The sequence below is a fragment of the Protopterus annectens genome, chromosome 11.part0, assembly GCF_019279795.1.
Source record: "Protopterus annectens isolate FY-2018-M chromosome 11.part0, PAN1.0, whole genome shotgun sequence".
Taxonomy (NCBI): Eukaryota; Metazoa; Chordata; order Ceratodontiformes; family Protopteridae; genus Protopterus; species Protopterus annectens.
In genome coordinates, this window is record NC_056745.1 from 474,556,475 (window position 1) to 474,575,186 (window position 18,712).

An 18,712-nucleotide genomic window follows, 5' to 3' on the forward strand; every position below is an offset into this window, starting at 1 on the left:
GCCGGTGCCTGCACAGCAGCTCCGGACCCAACCAAGGTAGAGACCTCCGCGCGTTCCATAGTTGAAGCATCTCGCGGCATACCGGACTTCAAATTGGTCTCAGTAGAGGCCTGCGAAGTAGCAGGTATCAGGGGCTGTGAAAGCACCTCACTGAGCACCGTCAAACTGGCGACTGGCAGTTTTGGACCTTGACGGCCTGTCTCGGTCTTTATCTTTGTGTTTTTTTCGGAATCCCGGTAGTCGGATGGCTAGCCGACATTTCTGGACAATTAAACAGAAATATTTAGAGGTGAAAATATCGTCAGATAGTGCGCCGGTTAAAGCACAAAACTGACAAAGTACGTTGTGGTCAGGGCCTAGGCAAGGAATACAGTATGAATGAAAATCTTTGAGGTATTTGCTTTCCACAAGTAATGCAATTAACTTTTACAGACATCGGTAAGGAGCAAGAAAAAAAAGTTTCCCCAATGGGGTTTTTGGCTTTAGTTGAAGACTTCGGTTCCGAAACTCAAATGAAAATTTCAGGAGTCTGCCAACTGGCACTTGCGAACTACTACTCTTGACGTGCGGTGCCTGAAGTAAAGATGTATGTAATGGCGTCGGCTGCATGTTTTATACCCCTGAAGACCTGACGTCATGGAAGGGACAGCAGCCGACAGGACCCAAGACTTTGTTAATTAGTCCGACTGAGGGCTACATGACTGCAACAGTGAAACATGAACATTGACAGTGAGGAACGTCGTGGTCTGGGTCTAAACAGGGGATGCAGTAAGAATGAAAATCTCAGAGGCATTTGCTTTCCACAGGAAAGACTATTGTTAACTTTTTCTGACATTGGTTAGAGCAAAAAAAAAAAAAAAAAAAAAAAAAAAGACTCTCCCAACGGGGTACTTAGCATTAGAAGACTTCATGTTTGAAACTCAAAAAATGAGAATTTCAGGTAGCGGGCAACCGGCCCTTGTGAATTGCTTCTGCTTCGGGCTCCTGCACAGCAAGAAAGGCTGATGTAATGGCATCCGCTGCATGTTTTACACCCCTGACGTCATGGAAGAGGACAGCAACAGACACAGAAATCCCAAGACTCTGGTACTCAGGCTGACTGAGGGCTACCTGCAGGCAGATAACCCAAGTGTGATGACTGCAACAATGAAACACGAACACCTAAAAGAATGACAAAGTACATTACTCCTGAAGGTGAATCCCCCCCAAGCAATAAACACATGCTATGACCATCAGATAGACTTTTTTTGCAAACAATGACAATTTCTAAAGCCAGACGGCTTTGGTTACTTCTCTCTACTTTGAAGGCTACCCCTGGCACGATAACCTAAATGTGATGACTGCAACAGTGAAACACGAAGAACAAAACAGTTAAGAAAAAAGATGCACGAAATTTCAAAACACTTAGCCACAGCCAGGATGAAGTACAGTTGAATACACTTACCATAAATGTAGATGTTAAGATTGTATTCACTGTTGCAGTCATCACACTTGGGTTATCTGCCTGCAGGTAGCCCTTAGTCGGCCGAAATACCAGGCACTTAGTATTTCTGAGTCTGTTGCTGTCGCTTCAGGACTGACAGTTCGTCAGGGGGTATAAAGTCAGCAGATGCCATTACCATCAGTTTTTCTTGCCCCAAATGTCAGGAGCCCCCCCAAACAGGGAGCGAAATTATGGTGCATAAACACCACCAGCAAACAGTAAATACACAGACGAGAGACAAGGGGGCTGGATGGTGGGAAACCAAGACTGCAACAGTGAATACACTAACTACATTTATGTTGTGTACATAACTATGTTCATGTTTCACTGTTGATCACACTTGGGGTGATTCCAAAAGCTGAATAAAGGGTGGAGGCAGTCAAGAGTTGGAGCCGGCTAGTATGCCCTACAGGACTGCTGATGAAAAACCCACCCTGGATTTGGAAAAGATAGGCAGGTAGTAATGCTTGGTGAAGGTGTGAACAGAGCTCCAGGTAGCAGTTTCCAGAATGTCCCTGGCAGGGACTCCCCTGAGGAATGCTGTAGAGGTAGAAGTTGCCCTAGTGGAATGTGGTCTGACCCCCTGAAAGGTTGGTTTCCCATGGTGCATGTAGCAGAAATGGATACAGTGTGCTATCTATTTGGAAATGGTCTATTTTGAAATGGCCATGCCCTCTGCCCCTGGTGCAAAACTGACTAGTAACTGATCAGATTTCCTGAAGGGCTTAGCCCTATCAAGGCAGAATCTGAGCTGTCTGCACATCCAAGGAGTGCAGGATCCTTTCCCCTTTATTTTGAGGATTAGGAAAGAAGACTGGCAAATGCACAGATTGGTTGAAAGCCACACTGGACACCACTTTAGGCATAAAGCAAGGGTTAATCCTGAGGGAGAACCTGTCAGCATGAAAAGTAATGAAGGGTGCCACAGTCATACGTGCTTGCAGCTCAGACACTCTTCTAGCTGAAGTGATGACCAAAAGCAAGGCTATTTTCCAAGAGAAGAATTTTAACTCTGCTGATGTTGCAGGCGCGGGGGGAAGGGGGGGGTTTCCAGTACAAAGTTAAGGTCCCAAGCAAGGGTGGGTGCTCTCCTTGGTGGCCTTAAGTTGTTTGCTCCTCTCAGGAACAGTTTGATGGGTGACAGAAGAGGTGGCTCAGTGTTGTAATGAGCCGAGATGGCAGAGGCATGAATCTTAATGGAGGAGGATAGGCCTCTGTGGAGTAGATCTGCAAAGTAATCCAGGATTAGAGGCAAGGGCAGTGCTCTGTCCTCTCCTTTAGACTGACTACAGGAACAATACCTTTTCCACTTAACACAAGACTTCCTTGTACTGGGCCTTCTGGCTTGGAGAATGACATCCAGCACCTACTTGCTTAGGCTGAGTGAAGAGGGTTGGGATCTGGGGTAGGTGACAGGGTGGCACCAGTGACAGGCTGCACAGTAGTGGGTAAAAGTGCTGGCGTGGCCAGTCCGGGGTAATTAGGATTGCTCTTGGACTGTCCTGTTGGATCTTGAGTAATATTCTTGAGGCAGAGGGATAAATGCATAGCTAGAGAGGTTTACCCACTGGAAGGATAGGGCATGCACTTTCCAGGCACTGCTGTGGGGTCTCCTGGTGCACTATTTGCTGATCTGGTGATTGTAGAGGGAGGCAAAAAAGGTCCACCTCTGGGGTCCCCCCCACTTCTGGGTTAGAAAGCTGAAGGTGCTGGGGGTCTAATTGCCACTCGTGTGGGTCTAGGAGATTTCTGCTCAAGTTGTCTGCCAGAGAGTTTTGTTTGCCTGGCAGGAATTGAGCTTGCAGATTAATATGCATGTCCAAGCCAGTGTTCCACAGGGCCACGGCTTGCCTGCAGAGTGGGTTCCCCCCTGCTTAGTGATGTACCACAACGGTGGTGGTCTGTTTATTAGTAGGGGTCCTGGTGAGAGTAGGGATCCGAAAGCTGTCAGAGCGTGCTGAACAGCTAGCATCTCTTTTTGGTTGATGTGCAGATGAATTTGACTTGGGCTCCAGTGGCCCTGAATGCACTTGACGTTAGGATGTGCCCCCAAGGCATAGTCTGATGACTCTGGTTAGGGTCGGGGGGGGGGTGAGTAAAGGGAAGTCCCTTGTTGTGGTTGCATGTTGCCCACCAAAGAAACTGCCCTTAGACCAGGTAGGACTTTCCTGGTCCTGAGAATGTTGGCACCAAAGTTTCCTCATATGCAGTCTGGCATATGGAATTAGTAGAATGCAAGAGGCCATGAACCCTAGGGCCTGCAGGATTTTCCTTGCAGATAGCTTTGTTCTGGTGGCCATTTGAGTTAAGTAGCCTGTCAGAAAGGCTTGCTTTTCTTGAGTAAGGAATGCCATATAGGATGATGTGTCCAAGCTTGCTCAGAGGAATACAATATTTTGGCTGGGGACTAGTTTTGATTTCTTTTCATTGATAGTGTACCCCAGGGAGGTTAGAAGGTTCTTTACAAATGTCAGGTGCTGCAACAGCTTTCCCCCGACTGTCTGCCTGAATCAGGCAATAGTTCAAGTACGGGTATATTTGACTCAGTCTGCAATAGGCAATGGCTAGAGCCAGGCATTTTGTGAAGACTGGGAGCAGTGGATAATCCAAAGGGAAGTGCAGAGAAAGTACAGTTGTGTGCACTTACCATAAATGTAGATGTTAGAGTGTATTCACTGTTGTAGCCCTCAAGTCCGGCCGCTGCCGGCAGGTAGCCCTCAAGTCCGGCCGCTGCCGGCAGGTAGCCCTCAAGTCCGGCCGAATACCAGAGACTTCTGTTGCTCCATGACTGGTGTCAGGGGTATAAAAACAGGCAGCCGATGCCATTACATCAGTTTTTCTTGCCCCAAATGTCAGGAGCCCCCAAACAGGGAGCTACATTATGGTGGAAAAACCACCAGTAAAAAGTAAATACCAATATCCCTGTTAAGGGTGAGTAATGCATTTAGAGAAGGAGAGAGACACATGGGGGTGGAGAGTGGGAAACGACTGCAACAATGAGTACACTTGAACATCTACATTTATGGTAAGTGTACACAACTGTACTATGTGTTCTTGTTTCACTGTTGCAATCACACTTGGGTTGGTTCCCAAAGCTGAAGAATGGGTGGTGGTAAAGAATTGGGGTTGGCTACTATGCCCTGCAGGAATGCTGTAGCAAAACCTGCCCTGGACTTGGAAAAGATAAGCAGGTGGTAATGTTTGAAGGCATGAACAGAACTCCAGGTAACAGCTTCCAGACTGTCCCTGGCAGGGACTCTCCTGAGGAATGCTGTAGAGGTTGCCCTGGTGGAATGTGATCTGACCCCATGAGGGGTTGGATTCCCATGGTGTTTGTAACAGAATTTGGAAACAGTTTAGATATGGCCTTGCCCTCTGCCCCTGGTGCAAAGCTGAGTAGTAGCTGGTCAGATTTTTTGAAGGGCTTAGTCCTGTCAAGGTAGAATCTTAGCAGTCTGTGCACGTCTAAAGAGTGCAGGATCCTTTCCCCTTTACTTTGAGGATTGGAAAAAGTTGGCAAATGGATAGACTGGTTGAGAGCTGCACTGGACACCACTTTAGGCATTAAAGCAGGGTTAGTTCTCAGGGAGACCCTGTCAGTATGAAAAATAATGAAGGGTTCCACATCCATAATCGCTTTTAGCTCACTCTTCTAGCTGAAGTGATGGCCAGAAGCAAGGCTGTTTTCCAAAAGCGGAATTTTAACTCTGCTGACACTGCAGGTTAAGGGGGGGGGGGCATGCCAAAGCAAGGGTGTGTGCTCCCCTTGGTGACCTTAAATTGTTGGCCCCTCAGGAACTGTTTGATGACAGGGTGAGAGAAGAGGTGGCTCGGTGTTGTAATGAGCTGTGATGGTAGAGACATGGATATTAATGGAGAAGGAAAGGCCTCTGTAGAGTAGAGCTACTAGGTAATCCAGGATTAGAGGTACGGAGGGCAGAGCAGCGTCCACTCCTTTAGATTGAATCCAGGAATACAATACCTTTTCCACTTATCAGTATAGGATTTTCTTTACTAGGTCTTCTGGCTTCCAAAATGACAGTACTTGCTTGCTTAGGCTGGTCACTGGGGAGAATTCAAGGAATAAGCCAGGCTGCAAGGTTCAGGGTTTGCAGTTGCGGATGCAGGATCTGTCCCTCCTGCTGAGTGAGTAGGGTTGGGATCTGAGGTGGATGCCATGGTGGCACCAGTGACAGGCTGCGCAGTAGTGGGTACCAGTGCTGGTGTGGCCAGCCTGGAGTAATCAGGATTGCCCTGGGTCTGCCCTGTCTTATCTTTAGAATTCTTGATAGGAGAGGCAGAGGGGGAAGGCATAAATTGAGAGGTTTACCCACTGGAAGGATAGGGCAATCCACATTCCATGCTCTGCTGTGTGGTGCCCTGTTGCAGAATTTGCTGATCTAGTGATTGCAGGGGGAGGCAAAAAGGCCTACCTCTGGTATCCCCCATTTCTGGGTTAACAGGCTGAAAGTGCTGGGATTTAATTGCCACTCGTGTGGATCTAGATTTCTACTTAAGTAGTCTGCCAGAGTTGTGTTTGCCTGGCAGGAATTGAGCTTGCAGATGGATCTGCATGTCCAATGCAGTGTTCCAGTGTCATAGCTAGTCTGCAGAGTGGGTTCCCCCCTGCTTGTTGCTGTACCACATAACTGCGTTGTCTTGTTTTTATTAGCAAGGGTCCAGATGGGAGAAGGAAACTGAAAGTGGTAAGAGTGTGCTGAACAGCTAACATCTCTTTTTGGTTGATGTGCAGATTACTTTGACTTGAGCTCCAGTGGACCGGAACACACATCTCCCAGATGTGCCCCCAGGCATAGTCTGATGCATCTGTGGTTAGGGTCTGGGTGGAGTGGGGTTGTGTAAAGGGAAGCCCCTTGTTGCATGCTGCTGCCCACCAAAGAAACTCTGTCCTTAGACAAGGTACGATAGGTATGGTGGTTTCCAGGTCCTGAAAATGTTGGCACCAAAGACTTCAGTACCATTGAAGTTTCCTCATATGCAGTCTAGCATACGGAAATAGTAGACTGCATAAGGCCATGAACCCTAGAACCTGCAGGATTTTCCTTGTGGATAGCTGGGTACTGCGGGCCATTTGAGTAAATGGCCTGTAAGATAGGCTTGTTTTTCTGGAGTAAGAAATGGCATCTGGGAGGCTGCGTCCAAGCTTGCTCCCAAGAATAAAATCTTGACTGGGTACTAGTTTTGATTCTTTTCGTTGATAGTGTACCCTAGGGAGGTTAGAAGGTTCTTTACAAATGTCAGGTGCGGCATCAGCTTTTCCTGACTGTCTGCCTGAATCAGGCAATCGTCCAACTAAGGGTATATTTGAATGTTTGTCTGCAATAGGCAATGGCTGGAGCCAGGCATTTTGTGAAGACTCTGGCAGCAGTGGATAAGCCAAAGGGAAGTGCAGAGAAAGTACAGTTGTGTACACTTACCATAAATGTAGATGGAGTGTATTCACTGTTGCAGTTATCACATTTGGGTTATCTGCCTGCAGGTAGCCCTGAGCCGGCCTGAATATCAGAGTCTTGGATTCCTGCGTCAGATGCTGTCTTCTTCCATGACATCAGGTCGTCAGGGGTATAAAACATGCAGCCAATGCCATTACATCAGTTTCTTGCCCCAGATGTCCGGTGCCCCCACAATGGGAAGCAATTATATGCTATGGTACACCCTCCAACAAGAAGCAAATCCACCAGAAAGCTTAAATATACCAAACAAGAAGGAAAGTTAGAGCCAAGAGAAGTCAGGGGGCTGGAGGGAGGGTAACCAGGACTGCAACAGTGAATTCACCAACATCTACATTTATGGTAAGTGTACACAACTGTACTATGTTCGTGTTCCACTGTTGCAGTCATCACATTTGGGATGATTCCCAAAGCTAAGGAAGGGAGGAGGAAGTTAAGGGAGCATTAGGGCCAGCTATTAAGCCCTGCTAAGACTGCAGTGGCAAAACCAGCTCTGGATTTAGAAAAAATAGGCATGTGGTAATGCTTGGTGAAGGCATATACAGAAGCTCCAGGTAGCAGCTTCTAGGATGTCCCCGGTGGGGGCACCTCTGAGAAAGGCTGTAGAGGTAGATGCAGCCCTGGTGGAACGTGATCTTATCCCCTTTGGGGTAGGTTATCCATGGTGCTTATAGCAGAAATTAATGCAATGGGCTATCCACTTAGAAATGGTTTCTTTTGAAATGGCATTCCCCTCTGCACTTGCAGCAAAGCCAACTAGCAACTGTTCAGACAGAGGCTTAGTCCTGTCCAAATAAAATCCAAGTTGTCTGTGGACATCCAAAGAGTGCAATATTCGTTCATCTTTGTTTTGTGGATTTGGGAAAAAAGGTAGGCAAATGAATGGACTGATTGAGGGTCACACTAGACACCACCTTGGGCATAAAAAGGACTGGTCCTGAGGGAAACCCTGTCTGCATAGAAGATAAAGAGCTCCACTGCCATGAGGGCCTGTAATTCACTCTTCTTGCTGAAGTGATGGCTAGAAGGAAGGCTGTTTTCTAAAGGAATTTCAACTCTGCAGTTGCAGCGGCTCAAAATGAGGGAGAGTGAGCTTTTCCAATACAAAGTTAAGGTCACAGGCTGGAGTACGGGCTCTCCTGGGGGGTCTTACTTTTGGCCCCTCTGAGGAATTGCTTTAGCAGGGGGTGACTGAAGAGGGGTGGTTCAGAATTATAATGTGCTGAAATGGCAGAGGAATGAATTTTAATAGACTGGAAGGATAGGCCCTTGTGGAGCATTTCCGTTAAGTACTGAATATGAGGTAAGCTAGGCACCGTTGTGCCCATCCCCCGAATCTGGCTCGAGAAACAGTAGCTTTTCCACTTTTCAGCATATGATTTTCTAGTACTAGGTCTCCTTGCCTCCAGAATGACATCTAGCACCTGCTGCGGGATGCTATTGAGAGCTCAAGGAATCAGCCAGACTGCAAGGTTCAGAGTTTGAAGCTGAGGGTGCAGAATCTGGCCTGCCTACTGGGACAGCAGGGAAGGAGTCTGAGGCAGGTGCCATTGTTCCAGCAATGTCATATTGCGCAAGAGGGGGTACCAGTGCTGGCATGGTCAGTCCGGTGCAATCAGTATAGTCCTTGGTTTGTCCTGTTTGATCTTTAGAAAAACCTTCGAGAGGAGAGGCAGATGGGGAAAGGCATAAACAGAGGCTTTCCCAGGTAAAGGACAGAGCATCCACTTTCCAAGCTCGACTGTGGGAAGTCCTTGTGCAGAACTTGTTCAAATGGTAGTTTTGAGGGGAGGCAAACCGGTCTATCTCTGGGGTCCCAGTTTCCATTCGTGTGGGTCCATGACATTTCTGCTCAAGTTGTCTGCCAGTGAATTTAGCTTGCCTGGCAGGAATTGAGCTTGTAGGTGCACTTGGTAGCTCAAGGCTGTGTTGCACAGAGCCATGACTTGTCTGCAGAGAGGGTATGAGTGGGTTCCCCCCTGCTCATGTACCACAACTGTGGTATTGTCTGTCTTTACCAATAATTGTCCTGGAAGAATGTAGTCCTTGAAGGCTGTTAGGGAATTCTGTACAGCTAACATTTCTTTTTGGTTGCTATGCAGGTGCATCTGTCTCTGGTTCCATTTGCCTTGAATGCACTGCCAAGTGAGCCCCCCATGCATTGTCCGATGAGTCTGTTAGGGTTTGGGTGGCAGGGGGTAGAGTGAAAGGGAGCCCTTTGTTGTAGTAGCAGGCCTCTGCCCACCAAAGGAACTCTGTCTTTATACAAGGAAAGATAGGAATCATTGATTCCAGGTCCTGAGAATGTTGACATCATAGGCTTTAGATACCATTGCAGTTTCCTCTATACAGTCTCGCGTATGGAATTAGAATGCAAGAGGCCATGAACCCCATGACTTGCGGGATTTTCCTTGCAGATAGCTGGGTCTTTGTGACCAGTTGTTTGAAGTAGGTTGTTAAATAAACTTGTTTCTCTGGAGTGAGGAAAGCCATCTGGGAAGTTGTGTTCAAGCTTGCTCTCAGGAATACAATTTGTTGGCAGGGTACTAGGTGAGATTTCTTTTCGTTTATGGTGTACCTCTGAGTTTAGAAGTTTCTTTATGAATGCCAGATGCTTTAATAGCAATTCCTGGCGTTCTGCCTGAATCAGACAATCGTCTGAGTATGGGTATATTCGAACATTTCTCTGCCTGCAAAATGCAATGGCTGGAGCTAGACACTGAACACCCTGGGCGCAGTAGATTAGCCAAAGGGAAGTGCAGAGAACTGAAAACTGCATGGTGCCTGCCCTGAAGTGCAGGTATTTCCTGCAAGATTCCCTTTATTGGAATGTGCAGGTAAGCTTTCTTTAAGTCTAAGGTTGCCAAACAGGCATCCTCACCTAGCATAGGAAGCAACTTAAGTGTTAGCATCTTGAATTTTGGGATTACCAAAAAAGTGTTTAGAATAGAGGTCCAGGATAGGATGCCAGGGGCAGTCTTTTCTGGGTACCACGAAAAGTCTTTAATAAAAACCTTGTCCCCTTTCTTCTGCTGGAACAGGTTGAATAGCCCTGATACTTAGAGAACCTGCTGTTGAGCCTCTGCCCACTGATTTGGGGAGAGGTCTGGCCAACCGTTTGGGGTTAAGTAGGGTGTGGAAGTGGAATCTGTATCCTTGGGAATCTATATTCAAAACCAATTTGTCCTGGGTAATGAGTTCCCATTTTTTTTGCATGCAGGGAGAGCTTTCCTCTTGAGAGCAGGTAGTTGAGCAGGGCCTGGAAGGGTTAAGGTAAAGTCACTTTGACATTTTTCTGTTTGGGGGGGGGTTACTACTCCCTGCTTTGGAAGTGGGAGCCCCCCACTGCTTACGCCTGTGCGTAGCCCGAGACTAACCTAGGTGGTCTGCTGTTCCTGGGTTTGGACTGAGAAAGCCTGGAAGAGGCTGGAAAGGACCAATTCTTTGAAGGCCAATGTCTACTAAATCTGGGAGGATGTACTTACAGGCAATCTAACAGTTTGCCTAGATTTAGCTTTTTCCTCCACCTTTTTGAGGACTTCTGCTTTGTTGCCAAACAGGCAGTCTTGGTTTAAGGGAGCATCCAGTAATTTAGCTTTAACACAATCTGGTAAAGTTTGCTCCTTAAGCCAAGTATGTCTTCTAAGTACAGACAGTCACAGCAGCCCTGCAAGAGGCTTCTAAAGAGTCAAAACTTCATTGCAAAGTATGTTTACCAACTTGTTCCGCAGAATGCATTAAATCCTGTAATTATTTGTGTTCAGCACAGTCGGGAATAAACAATTTTCTGTTTAAGCAGCCCCATAATATGCTGCTGAAACTAACATATGAAACTGCCAATTTAAAGCCCTAATGGCCAAAGTAGCAGAAGTATATACCTTCTTACCCCATCTGTCCAAGGCTCTAGAATCTATCAGAAGGGGTAGGGTTTTTGGCAGCAGTAGCCTTAATGCCCTTTGGTCCTTGGGAAATGTCTCTGGATCCGCAGTAGGATTCTTGAAGAGGAATCTATGAGAGTCAGGTAACTAATACCAGTCAGGTTTTCTGGGAGCTGGAGGTAAAGTGTCTGGGGAAACGCTAAATTCCCAGAAAGCATCTACAATGTCCAGAACAGGAGGGATAGCTAAAGACCTATGTTGAGGAAGTAGGAATTCCCCAAGCCTCTTTTTGGAGTCCGTAATCCTGGCTTTCCCAGCGGAAATGCTTTCTAAGTGTGCAAGGTTTCACCAAAAGAGAAATCTTCTGGAGGGGAAGCAGAGGGAATGGAATCCTCTGCATGAGAATCTTCATCGGTAGAAAGGGGCAAATCCTGGTAATGAGAAAAGAAACAAATAGATTCCTGATCAGAAGAATCAGAAGGAAACTCAGTTCTAGGTCTCAGAGGGGGAAGGCTGGCTCCCCCTAATTAAGGTAAGGTCTTCAGCCATTCTAAGCATTTGTTTTTAGGCATATGGGCCTGAGCATACGGTTTTTGTACATCAATTTTCTAGGCGTGGGTAGAGTTTTACACCTGGATGAAGATGGCGTTGGCTTAAAATGCAAGTCTGTAGGCCTGATTACACCTTCAGAAGCCAGTGCCTGCACAGCGGCTCCGGACCCATCCAAGGTAGAGACATCTGCAGGTTTCATAGTCAAAGCAGCACCTCGTGGCATACAGACTCCGAATGGGTCGCAGTAGAGGCTTGCGAATCTGAAGTAGCAGTTAACAGGGGTTGTGAAAGTGCCTCACTGAGTACCGGCGAACTGGCGACTAGCTTAACGGAAGAGTCATCGGCAATTTTGGACCTATGCAGTCCATCTTTATCCTTGTTTTTTTCAGAATATCGGTAGTCAGATGGCTTACCAAAGCCATTTCTGGATAGTTTGAGTACCAAAATAACTTGCTGCAAATAGACCAATAGTTCAGAGGTTGAACAAGGCACAAAACCGACAGCGAGGGATGTCGTGGTCTAGGCCTAGACAAGGAATGCAGTACGAATGAAAATCTTTGAGGTATTTGCTTTCCACAGGTAATACACTTGTTAACTTGGTTAAAAGCAAGAAAAAGGATCCCCAATGGGGTACTTTGCCTTTTTGAAGATTTCGGTTCAGAAACTACGAAAATTTCAGGAGACTGCTGACCAGCACTTGCGAACTGCTTCGGGCACTGCATGGCAAGAAAGACTGGTGCAAAGATGTCTGCTGCATGTTTTACACCCCCTGACGACCTGACGTCATGGAAGAACCATCAGACGCAGGGAATCCTAGACTCTGGTATTCAGGCCGGCTGAGGGCTACCTGCAGGCAGATAACCAAAATGTGATGACTGCAATAGTGAAACAAGGTCAGACCTCTGTCTACCAGGACAGCCAGGTAATCAAAAACTGCAGAGATGTTGGCTGATTTGGGATTGAGGCCTTGCCAACATCAAATACAGAAACTTTTCCATTTGGCTAAATATGACTTCCTAGTGCTAGGTCTTCTAGCCTCAGAGAATGTCTTGAACTTGTCAGTGTGCTCAGAGTGGTATTTTGAGGAACTACCCAGGCTAAGGGTTTGAGAGTCTGTAGGCTGGTATGAACAACCCCCCCCCCGTACCAAGTCAGTAGGTCCACTGAGGTAACCACATTTTTCTGTTTGTTAAACTCAGTAGCAGAGGATACCAGGGCTGCTTAGGCCAGTCTGGGGCCATCAGGATGACCCTTGGAAGAGGCAGGGAAGGAAATACAAGCTTTTCAGTCGAGCATTTTCTTGTGGGAGAGGTCTATCTGGAGCATCTCCATTTAGAGTATGTTGATGTTTCCAGATGCAAATGCCACTCAAAGGGATCCATCAGGTGTCTGCTGGGATGACCTGCTAGAGTGTTTCAAGTCCCTGGGAGGTACCATGCCCATGGTGCAACCCCAAGTGAGCAGCCTTCCCAGACCTGCATCGGTACTAGACAGAGGGTGAGTGCCCCCCTATTTATGTACCACATTATTGTGATGTCCATTTTGAGAAGCAGGACCCTTGTTTCCACTGATCTTTGAAAGCCAGTAGGCCCTTTCATACTGCTATCAGTTCTTTCTACTTTATGAGCTTGTGACTGGAAATGAGCTGCAGCAGCTGTGGTTAAAGTTTGGCCCCGAGGGACGAACCAGCAGGGAAGATCCAAGTTCTGGGCAGATGCACATGTCCACCATGCAATTTTCCAATTCCTCACAGGCAAGGGATTAGTGGAATTTGTGCTGGCACCACAGATCCTTGAGGAACCACTGAAGCGTCATGTGTAGTCTGGCCAGAGGGATCATGAGGATACAAGATGCCATGTAGCCTAATGCTCTGGCTGAGAGGCATTGTCTCTGCATAATGTGTTGGAGTTGGAGGAAATCTTTTCTGGAGGAAGGAAGGCCTTTTTAAGGGAGAAATCCAGAACAGCCCCCAGGAAAAGTATCCTGGTGGAAGGGTCTTTTTGGGGTTCACCATAAATCTTTTCAAATCCAACAGAGGTGGAGGAGGATCCGAGTGAAGGCCAGATCCTTTAGGAGCTTTGGCTGCCTCTTGGCTTGAACAGGAGTAAATTTGGATTCTTGTTCTGCAGAAGGGGATCACAGGTGCTAAACCCTTAATGAAAACCCGAGGAGCAGTAAACAAGCCAAAGGGCAGTGCAAAGAACTGAAAGTGACTGGTACTTGCCCTGAAGTGAAAAATGCAAAATTCCTCTAATGTACAAGCATGCATCTTTTAGGTCTAAAGTGACCATTAGCGCCTGAGGGGCTATCATTGGAAGTATTTTGAAGAGTTCACATTCTGAACCTTGGTACTAACAGACTGATTGAGGATGGACAGGTCTAGGACAGAGTGCCAAGATCCATCCTTTCTGGGAACCAGGAATAACCTGGAGTAGAATCTTTTCCATTTGATTTTCTAATACTGGTTCCACTGAGCCCTATGAGCACATGATGTGAATCTGAGAAAGGGCCTCCGTTCTGATATTGTGGAACATCTGGGTAACCGGAGTATCTTAATGGCTTCTTTGAAAGAGCTTGTAACTGTCAGATACCCTTAGAACCTCACTTACCTAAAGTAACATGGGACCATTTTTCTTTTGAACAGGGATAGCCTTCCTATCTTCAATGGAGAGGGGAGCAGGAAGGGTATTCTGTCAGGGCCATGTGGCCTAGAACCCCCCTGCCTGGAGGTTCCCAGAGGACCACTGTCTGGGCCTTTAATTGTTGCTGCCTTGCACAGGCCTTTCCCTCAGCGGTTCTCTGGCCACCTTTTGATCGAGAGGGAAAGAACCAGTGTTTAGTGGGAAAATTCCAACTAAACTTGAGGCTGAACTTGGAAGTCCTTTACAGTGCATAGATTTTGCTTTACCTTTTATCTTTAGCACCGCCTCAGCCTTTAGCCCAAAAAGGAAGTCCTTATCCAGGGGTGCACCTAGAAGTTTAGATTTGCATGGTCTGGTAGGGTCTGTTCCCCAAGCCAAGCATGCCTTCTAATGAGAGCCAGATGCAGCTGCTCAGCTAGAGGCCTCCAGAGCATCACAGTCACAGTGTAGTGTGTCTAGCTACTTGGGAACTGGAATGGCAAAGGTACAATTCTTCACAAATGTTCTCATTTTCCAGGGAGAAAATCTTTTTTTCATGTTATGTAAAATACTTTGCTGGTATTTTATCATATGAAACTGGCAGTTAAGGGCCCTCATGGCCAAGGTGGCAGACTACCAAAATCAAGGGTTCTATTTTCTTTGTCAGTAGGTACAGAATTCTTAGAACTGACCTTTTCTCCCTTGGGACCTGGAGTGACAACCTCAGTAAGCAGAGGGGTTTTTGAACAAGTACGAGTCCAGCACCCTGTAAAACCTGTCTGGTTTTCAAAGGACTGGAGCTAGAGAGTCTGGGGTTCAGGGAAGACTCCATTAAAAACATCCTCTATCTCCGCCCATACAGAAGGAACAGCCAAAGGTTTGTTATGGGAGGTCAAGGAACTCCCCCAACTCTTTAGGGCGTGGGTGTTCCTGTGCACCCCATTTGAAATGTTCCTTCATGGCATAGACTTTTTTCAAAAGGATGTCTTCAGGAAGTGAAGCTGAAAGTAGATTGTTATCTGAATCTTCATAGGAAGAATGGAAAGTTCCCCTCTTACAGACCCCCTCCTTGTTAGAATCCTCACCTGAATCAGGAGATTCAGAGAAAACATCTGGGGAGGGATCCCTCTCTTCCTTTTTCTTGGGGAAGACTGCAAAAGGGGGTTGCTTGGCTCCAAGAAGATTAGGTCCTCAGCTAACCTGACCAGGTCTTGGTGATAACATGCTGGGTGGGAGGTGGTAGGCCTAGGCATAGGATCAGACTGAGAACCCTTCTTAGAAATAGCTTTAGCCTTGGGCCCAAGTAAGTCTGCCATCTGAACACCAGTCTCTTTGTAAGGCAGAACTGGTGCAGACACCCTGATCTTGCACCGGCAACATTCCTTCGCTTGTTGAAAGTAAATGCCTGCCGACAGCCTCCAAACCCAACTGACAAACTAAATGTCAAGGTCTGTGCTGAAGTTGAGAGACCTGACAGCACAGACTATAGGTCTCGACAGAGGCCTGTGCCACCACCTTGGTTGGAGACAGCTGGGAAAGCACCTCACCTTCCTCAGCGAGGAGCCTTGGGGAACTGGCAGACAGGGAATGGTTGTCAGAGACCTTAAGCTTGGGTCTTTTTCCTGGTCTGTCCTATACTTGGAGCTCAACCTCAGGATGACTGGTGGACGACAAAACGACTAAGATGCCTAGCTAAGACTTCAGCCCCAAGTCCAATAGCCATAGAACTGAAACTGGCGCAACAACTAGGGAAGTACTGAACCAGGCCTAGACAGGTAAAGTATGAAAGTCTGTGCGGGACTTGCTTACCACACCAGAGAACCGTTAACATTATCTGACAGACGTTAAAATGAAGAAAGCTCCCCAATGGGATAGACTTTAGAACACTTCTCTTGTGCAGACTGACCGATGCACTGAAACACTGCTTCGGGGTCCAACAGCAAGAGAATTATGTCATGGCAGCAGCTGGCTCCCTTTCTACTCAAGTGTACAGACGTCATGGTAGGACACCTACTAGCCTTGGAAGGAGGGAGAGGTTTACTCTTAGTAGGGCTGGTCAAGGGCTTCCACAACAGGAAATCCCACAAATCAAGACTGCATCAGTGAAACACGAGCATCTAACAATGGAAATATTATGAAAGAAAACAACCAAGTTCAGAGGGTGTATTTTTTTCCTTCCTCTTCTACCCTAAAGAGAGGCCACAAACCTAGGATTAACCTGGGTAATCAAACAGGAAATTATGCAAGAAATCTGGTTTTAAAAACTTAGTTTAGTGCAGACAGCTTAACCTGCAAAGTTCTCATACTTGCTCAATACCATACTACTTACACAACTCTTTACCACAGAATATCTGTACAGAACCAAAACCCACCTGCTACTAATCTAATACCTCAATTCTTTACAAAGAACTTACGTCATCGTCGTCGTCTTCAATAGCTTCTCCTGTGAAGTACAAAACTGCTCGTGGAACTATGCGCTCACGCAAAAAGTGCCCAATTTCAAAGTCTGCAGCAAGGATTGCTTCAGCTTCATCATCCTATGAAAGAATAGGCATGTGTCAGCTTACACCACACATATGGCAAACAAGTTCTGGTCAACATGCAGCAGATTCACCCCAAACTTCCTACAAATGTAATCAAACAGCATGGAAAATGTTAATTAAAAAAAGCGACACCAGTATAACAATTGTGCATCAAGGAATACAGTTCTGTGACAGATCCTCTTCACTAAAGAACGTGTTCAAAAAAATTCTCACTTATCAACCAGAAAACAGTTGCAACTAAGTAGTGTGGAAAGTGAACACTTCAAGTGTGCACATCAAACTATCCAATCTAAACGTTTGCATCAACTATCAAATGGGCCATCTTACTCCTGTCCTAGGCTGCCAATTTTCCACAACTAGCTCCTGTATTAGGAGGCTAGCCAGTCAGGGATTTTCAAGATCAGCATTAAGAACTTTGTATGCCAGCAACAAGGCCAAGCCCATAAAGTTTTGCATTACTTAAACATGTGCTTAGCCTCCCCCACACAATCTACTACAGTCAAATCTCAGCTGAAGAAACTGTCTGAAAGATTAGTTGCGCAAGAACTTACAATAATGATGCAAGTCTTCTCTGTTGCAGTATTCTTTACATGAGGGAGTTGCCTGCTAAGATATCCAGACATTGACCAGCATATCAAAGTTTTACACTACACTGTAGGGCATGCGGTACGTCTGACAGGCTATCAGATGTAGGCCACAAGTGACCTACTGGCACCATCTTCAGACCCAAAGCCCCAGGCAGAGAGAGAGTCCAAAGGAAAGCATCAATGCATGCAAGTACAGAAGTGGGGAAGACGGTGGAGACAGAATACTGCAACAGAGAAAAGGACATCTGTGTATGAATTTGCCAGAATGGTAATCTGTCCTATTCATCTGTTGCAGTACTCTTAACACGAGGGAGAATACCAAAGCTCATGCAGAAAGGGAGGTGGCAGAAGAATTTTCCAGAAAACCATGAAGAATGACCCTGCCCTGGATCTGGAGATAGAATCCAGTCTGTAATGTTTGGTGAAGGTGTGATTTCCAAGTAGCTGCTTCTAGAATGGAGTAGTGTCCAGCAAAGAAGTCCACCGGAGGAAAACACTGCCCTAGTAGAGTGAGCTTCAACTGTGCCACGCTGGGCTATTACGGTGGGCACAACATAAAAAAGTATTTGGAAATCCAGTTGGAGATGGTCTGTTTGGATACAGGCAATCCTACAGCCCTGGGGTGGAGAGACAGCTATTCTGACTTCCTAAAAGGATTAGATTTGTGCAGACAGAACCCAAGTGTTCTGTGTACATCAAGTCTGTAGGATCTCTTGTTTTTGGGAGAGGGGAAGGTAGGTAGATGAATGACCTGGTTTAAGGACAATTCATAACCTTTAGCATGAATGAAGGATTAGCGCGATGGTAAACACTCTGTGGAAGCTCAGGAAGGGAGGAGAAGCCATTAGGGCGTGAAGTTCAGAAATCCACCTGGCGGAGATGATAGCCACCAGGTGAACAGTTTTCCAGGTGCAGTGTTAGAGGGAGCTAGAGGAGGCTGGTTCGAAAGGCGCTTGAGTCAGTTTCTCTAGCGCAAAGCAAAAATCCCAGGGGAAGTTACAGGTCTCCTTGAAGGTCTAATGTGGAGGATTCCTTTTAGAAATTGTTTGGTCTCAAATCTGGAAGCTACAGGAGAAAGAGGCAGACATGCAGAGACGGCTGACAAATGAGCTTTAATAAAGGAAAAAGCTAAGCCTGCATTAAGCAATTCACACAGATATGAAAGAACCATAGGAGGATCTACTGTAAGTGGGTCCAGGTTTCTAGCAAGACAAAGGGAAATCTCTTCCATTTGGAAAGGTAAGATTTCATTGCATTGGATTTCCTTGTCTCCTGCAGGACTTTAAGCACATCCTCAGAATAAAGGTGTCTGAAAGGAATTGGGGCTTTATCACCCACAGGGTCAGTTGAGTTTGCAGTTGTGGGTGGATTAGGGAGCTCTTGTTCTTGAGAGTCTACTCAGATATAGCTTGCGACTAGGTGTAGAAGGGGGTACACCAGTGCTGTCTTGGACAAAAGGGAATCGCCAGCAAGATTTTTGTTTGTCCTGTTGAATTTTCAGCAGGACTTTCGGAATGAGTAGTAGGGGAAGGTATGCATAAAGAAACTTTCCCTACCAACAGACTGACAGGATGTCC

The 18,712-nt window shown here is 46.5% G+C and overlaps 1 protein-coding gene across 1 annotated transcript in view; it reads right to left on the reverse strand.

Moving 5' to 3' along the window:
• NAP1L1 (nucleosome assembly protein 1 like 1) overlaps window positions 1-18,712 on the reverse strand; it is a 1,039,563-nt gene that overhangs the window by 175,726 nt on the left and 845,125 nt on the right. The window contains exon 10 of the mRNA XM_044087215.1: window positions 16,420-16,542. Coding sequence (XP_043943150.1) covers window positions 16,420-16,542 — 123 coding nt within the window. The remainder of the gene's footprint in view (window positions 1-16,419; window positions 16,543-18,712) is intronic.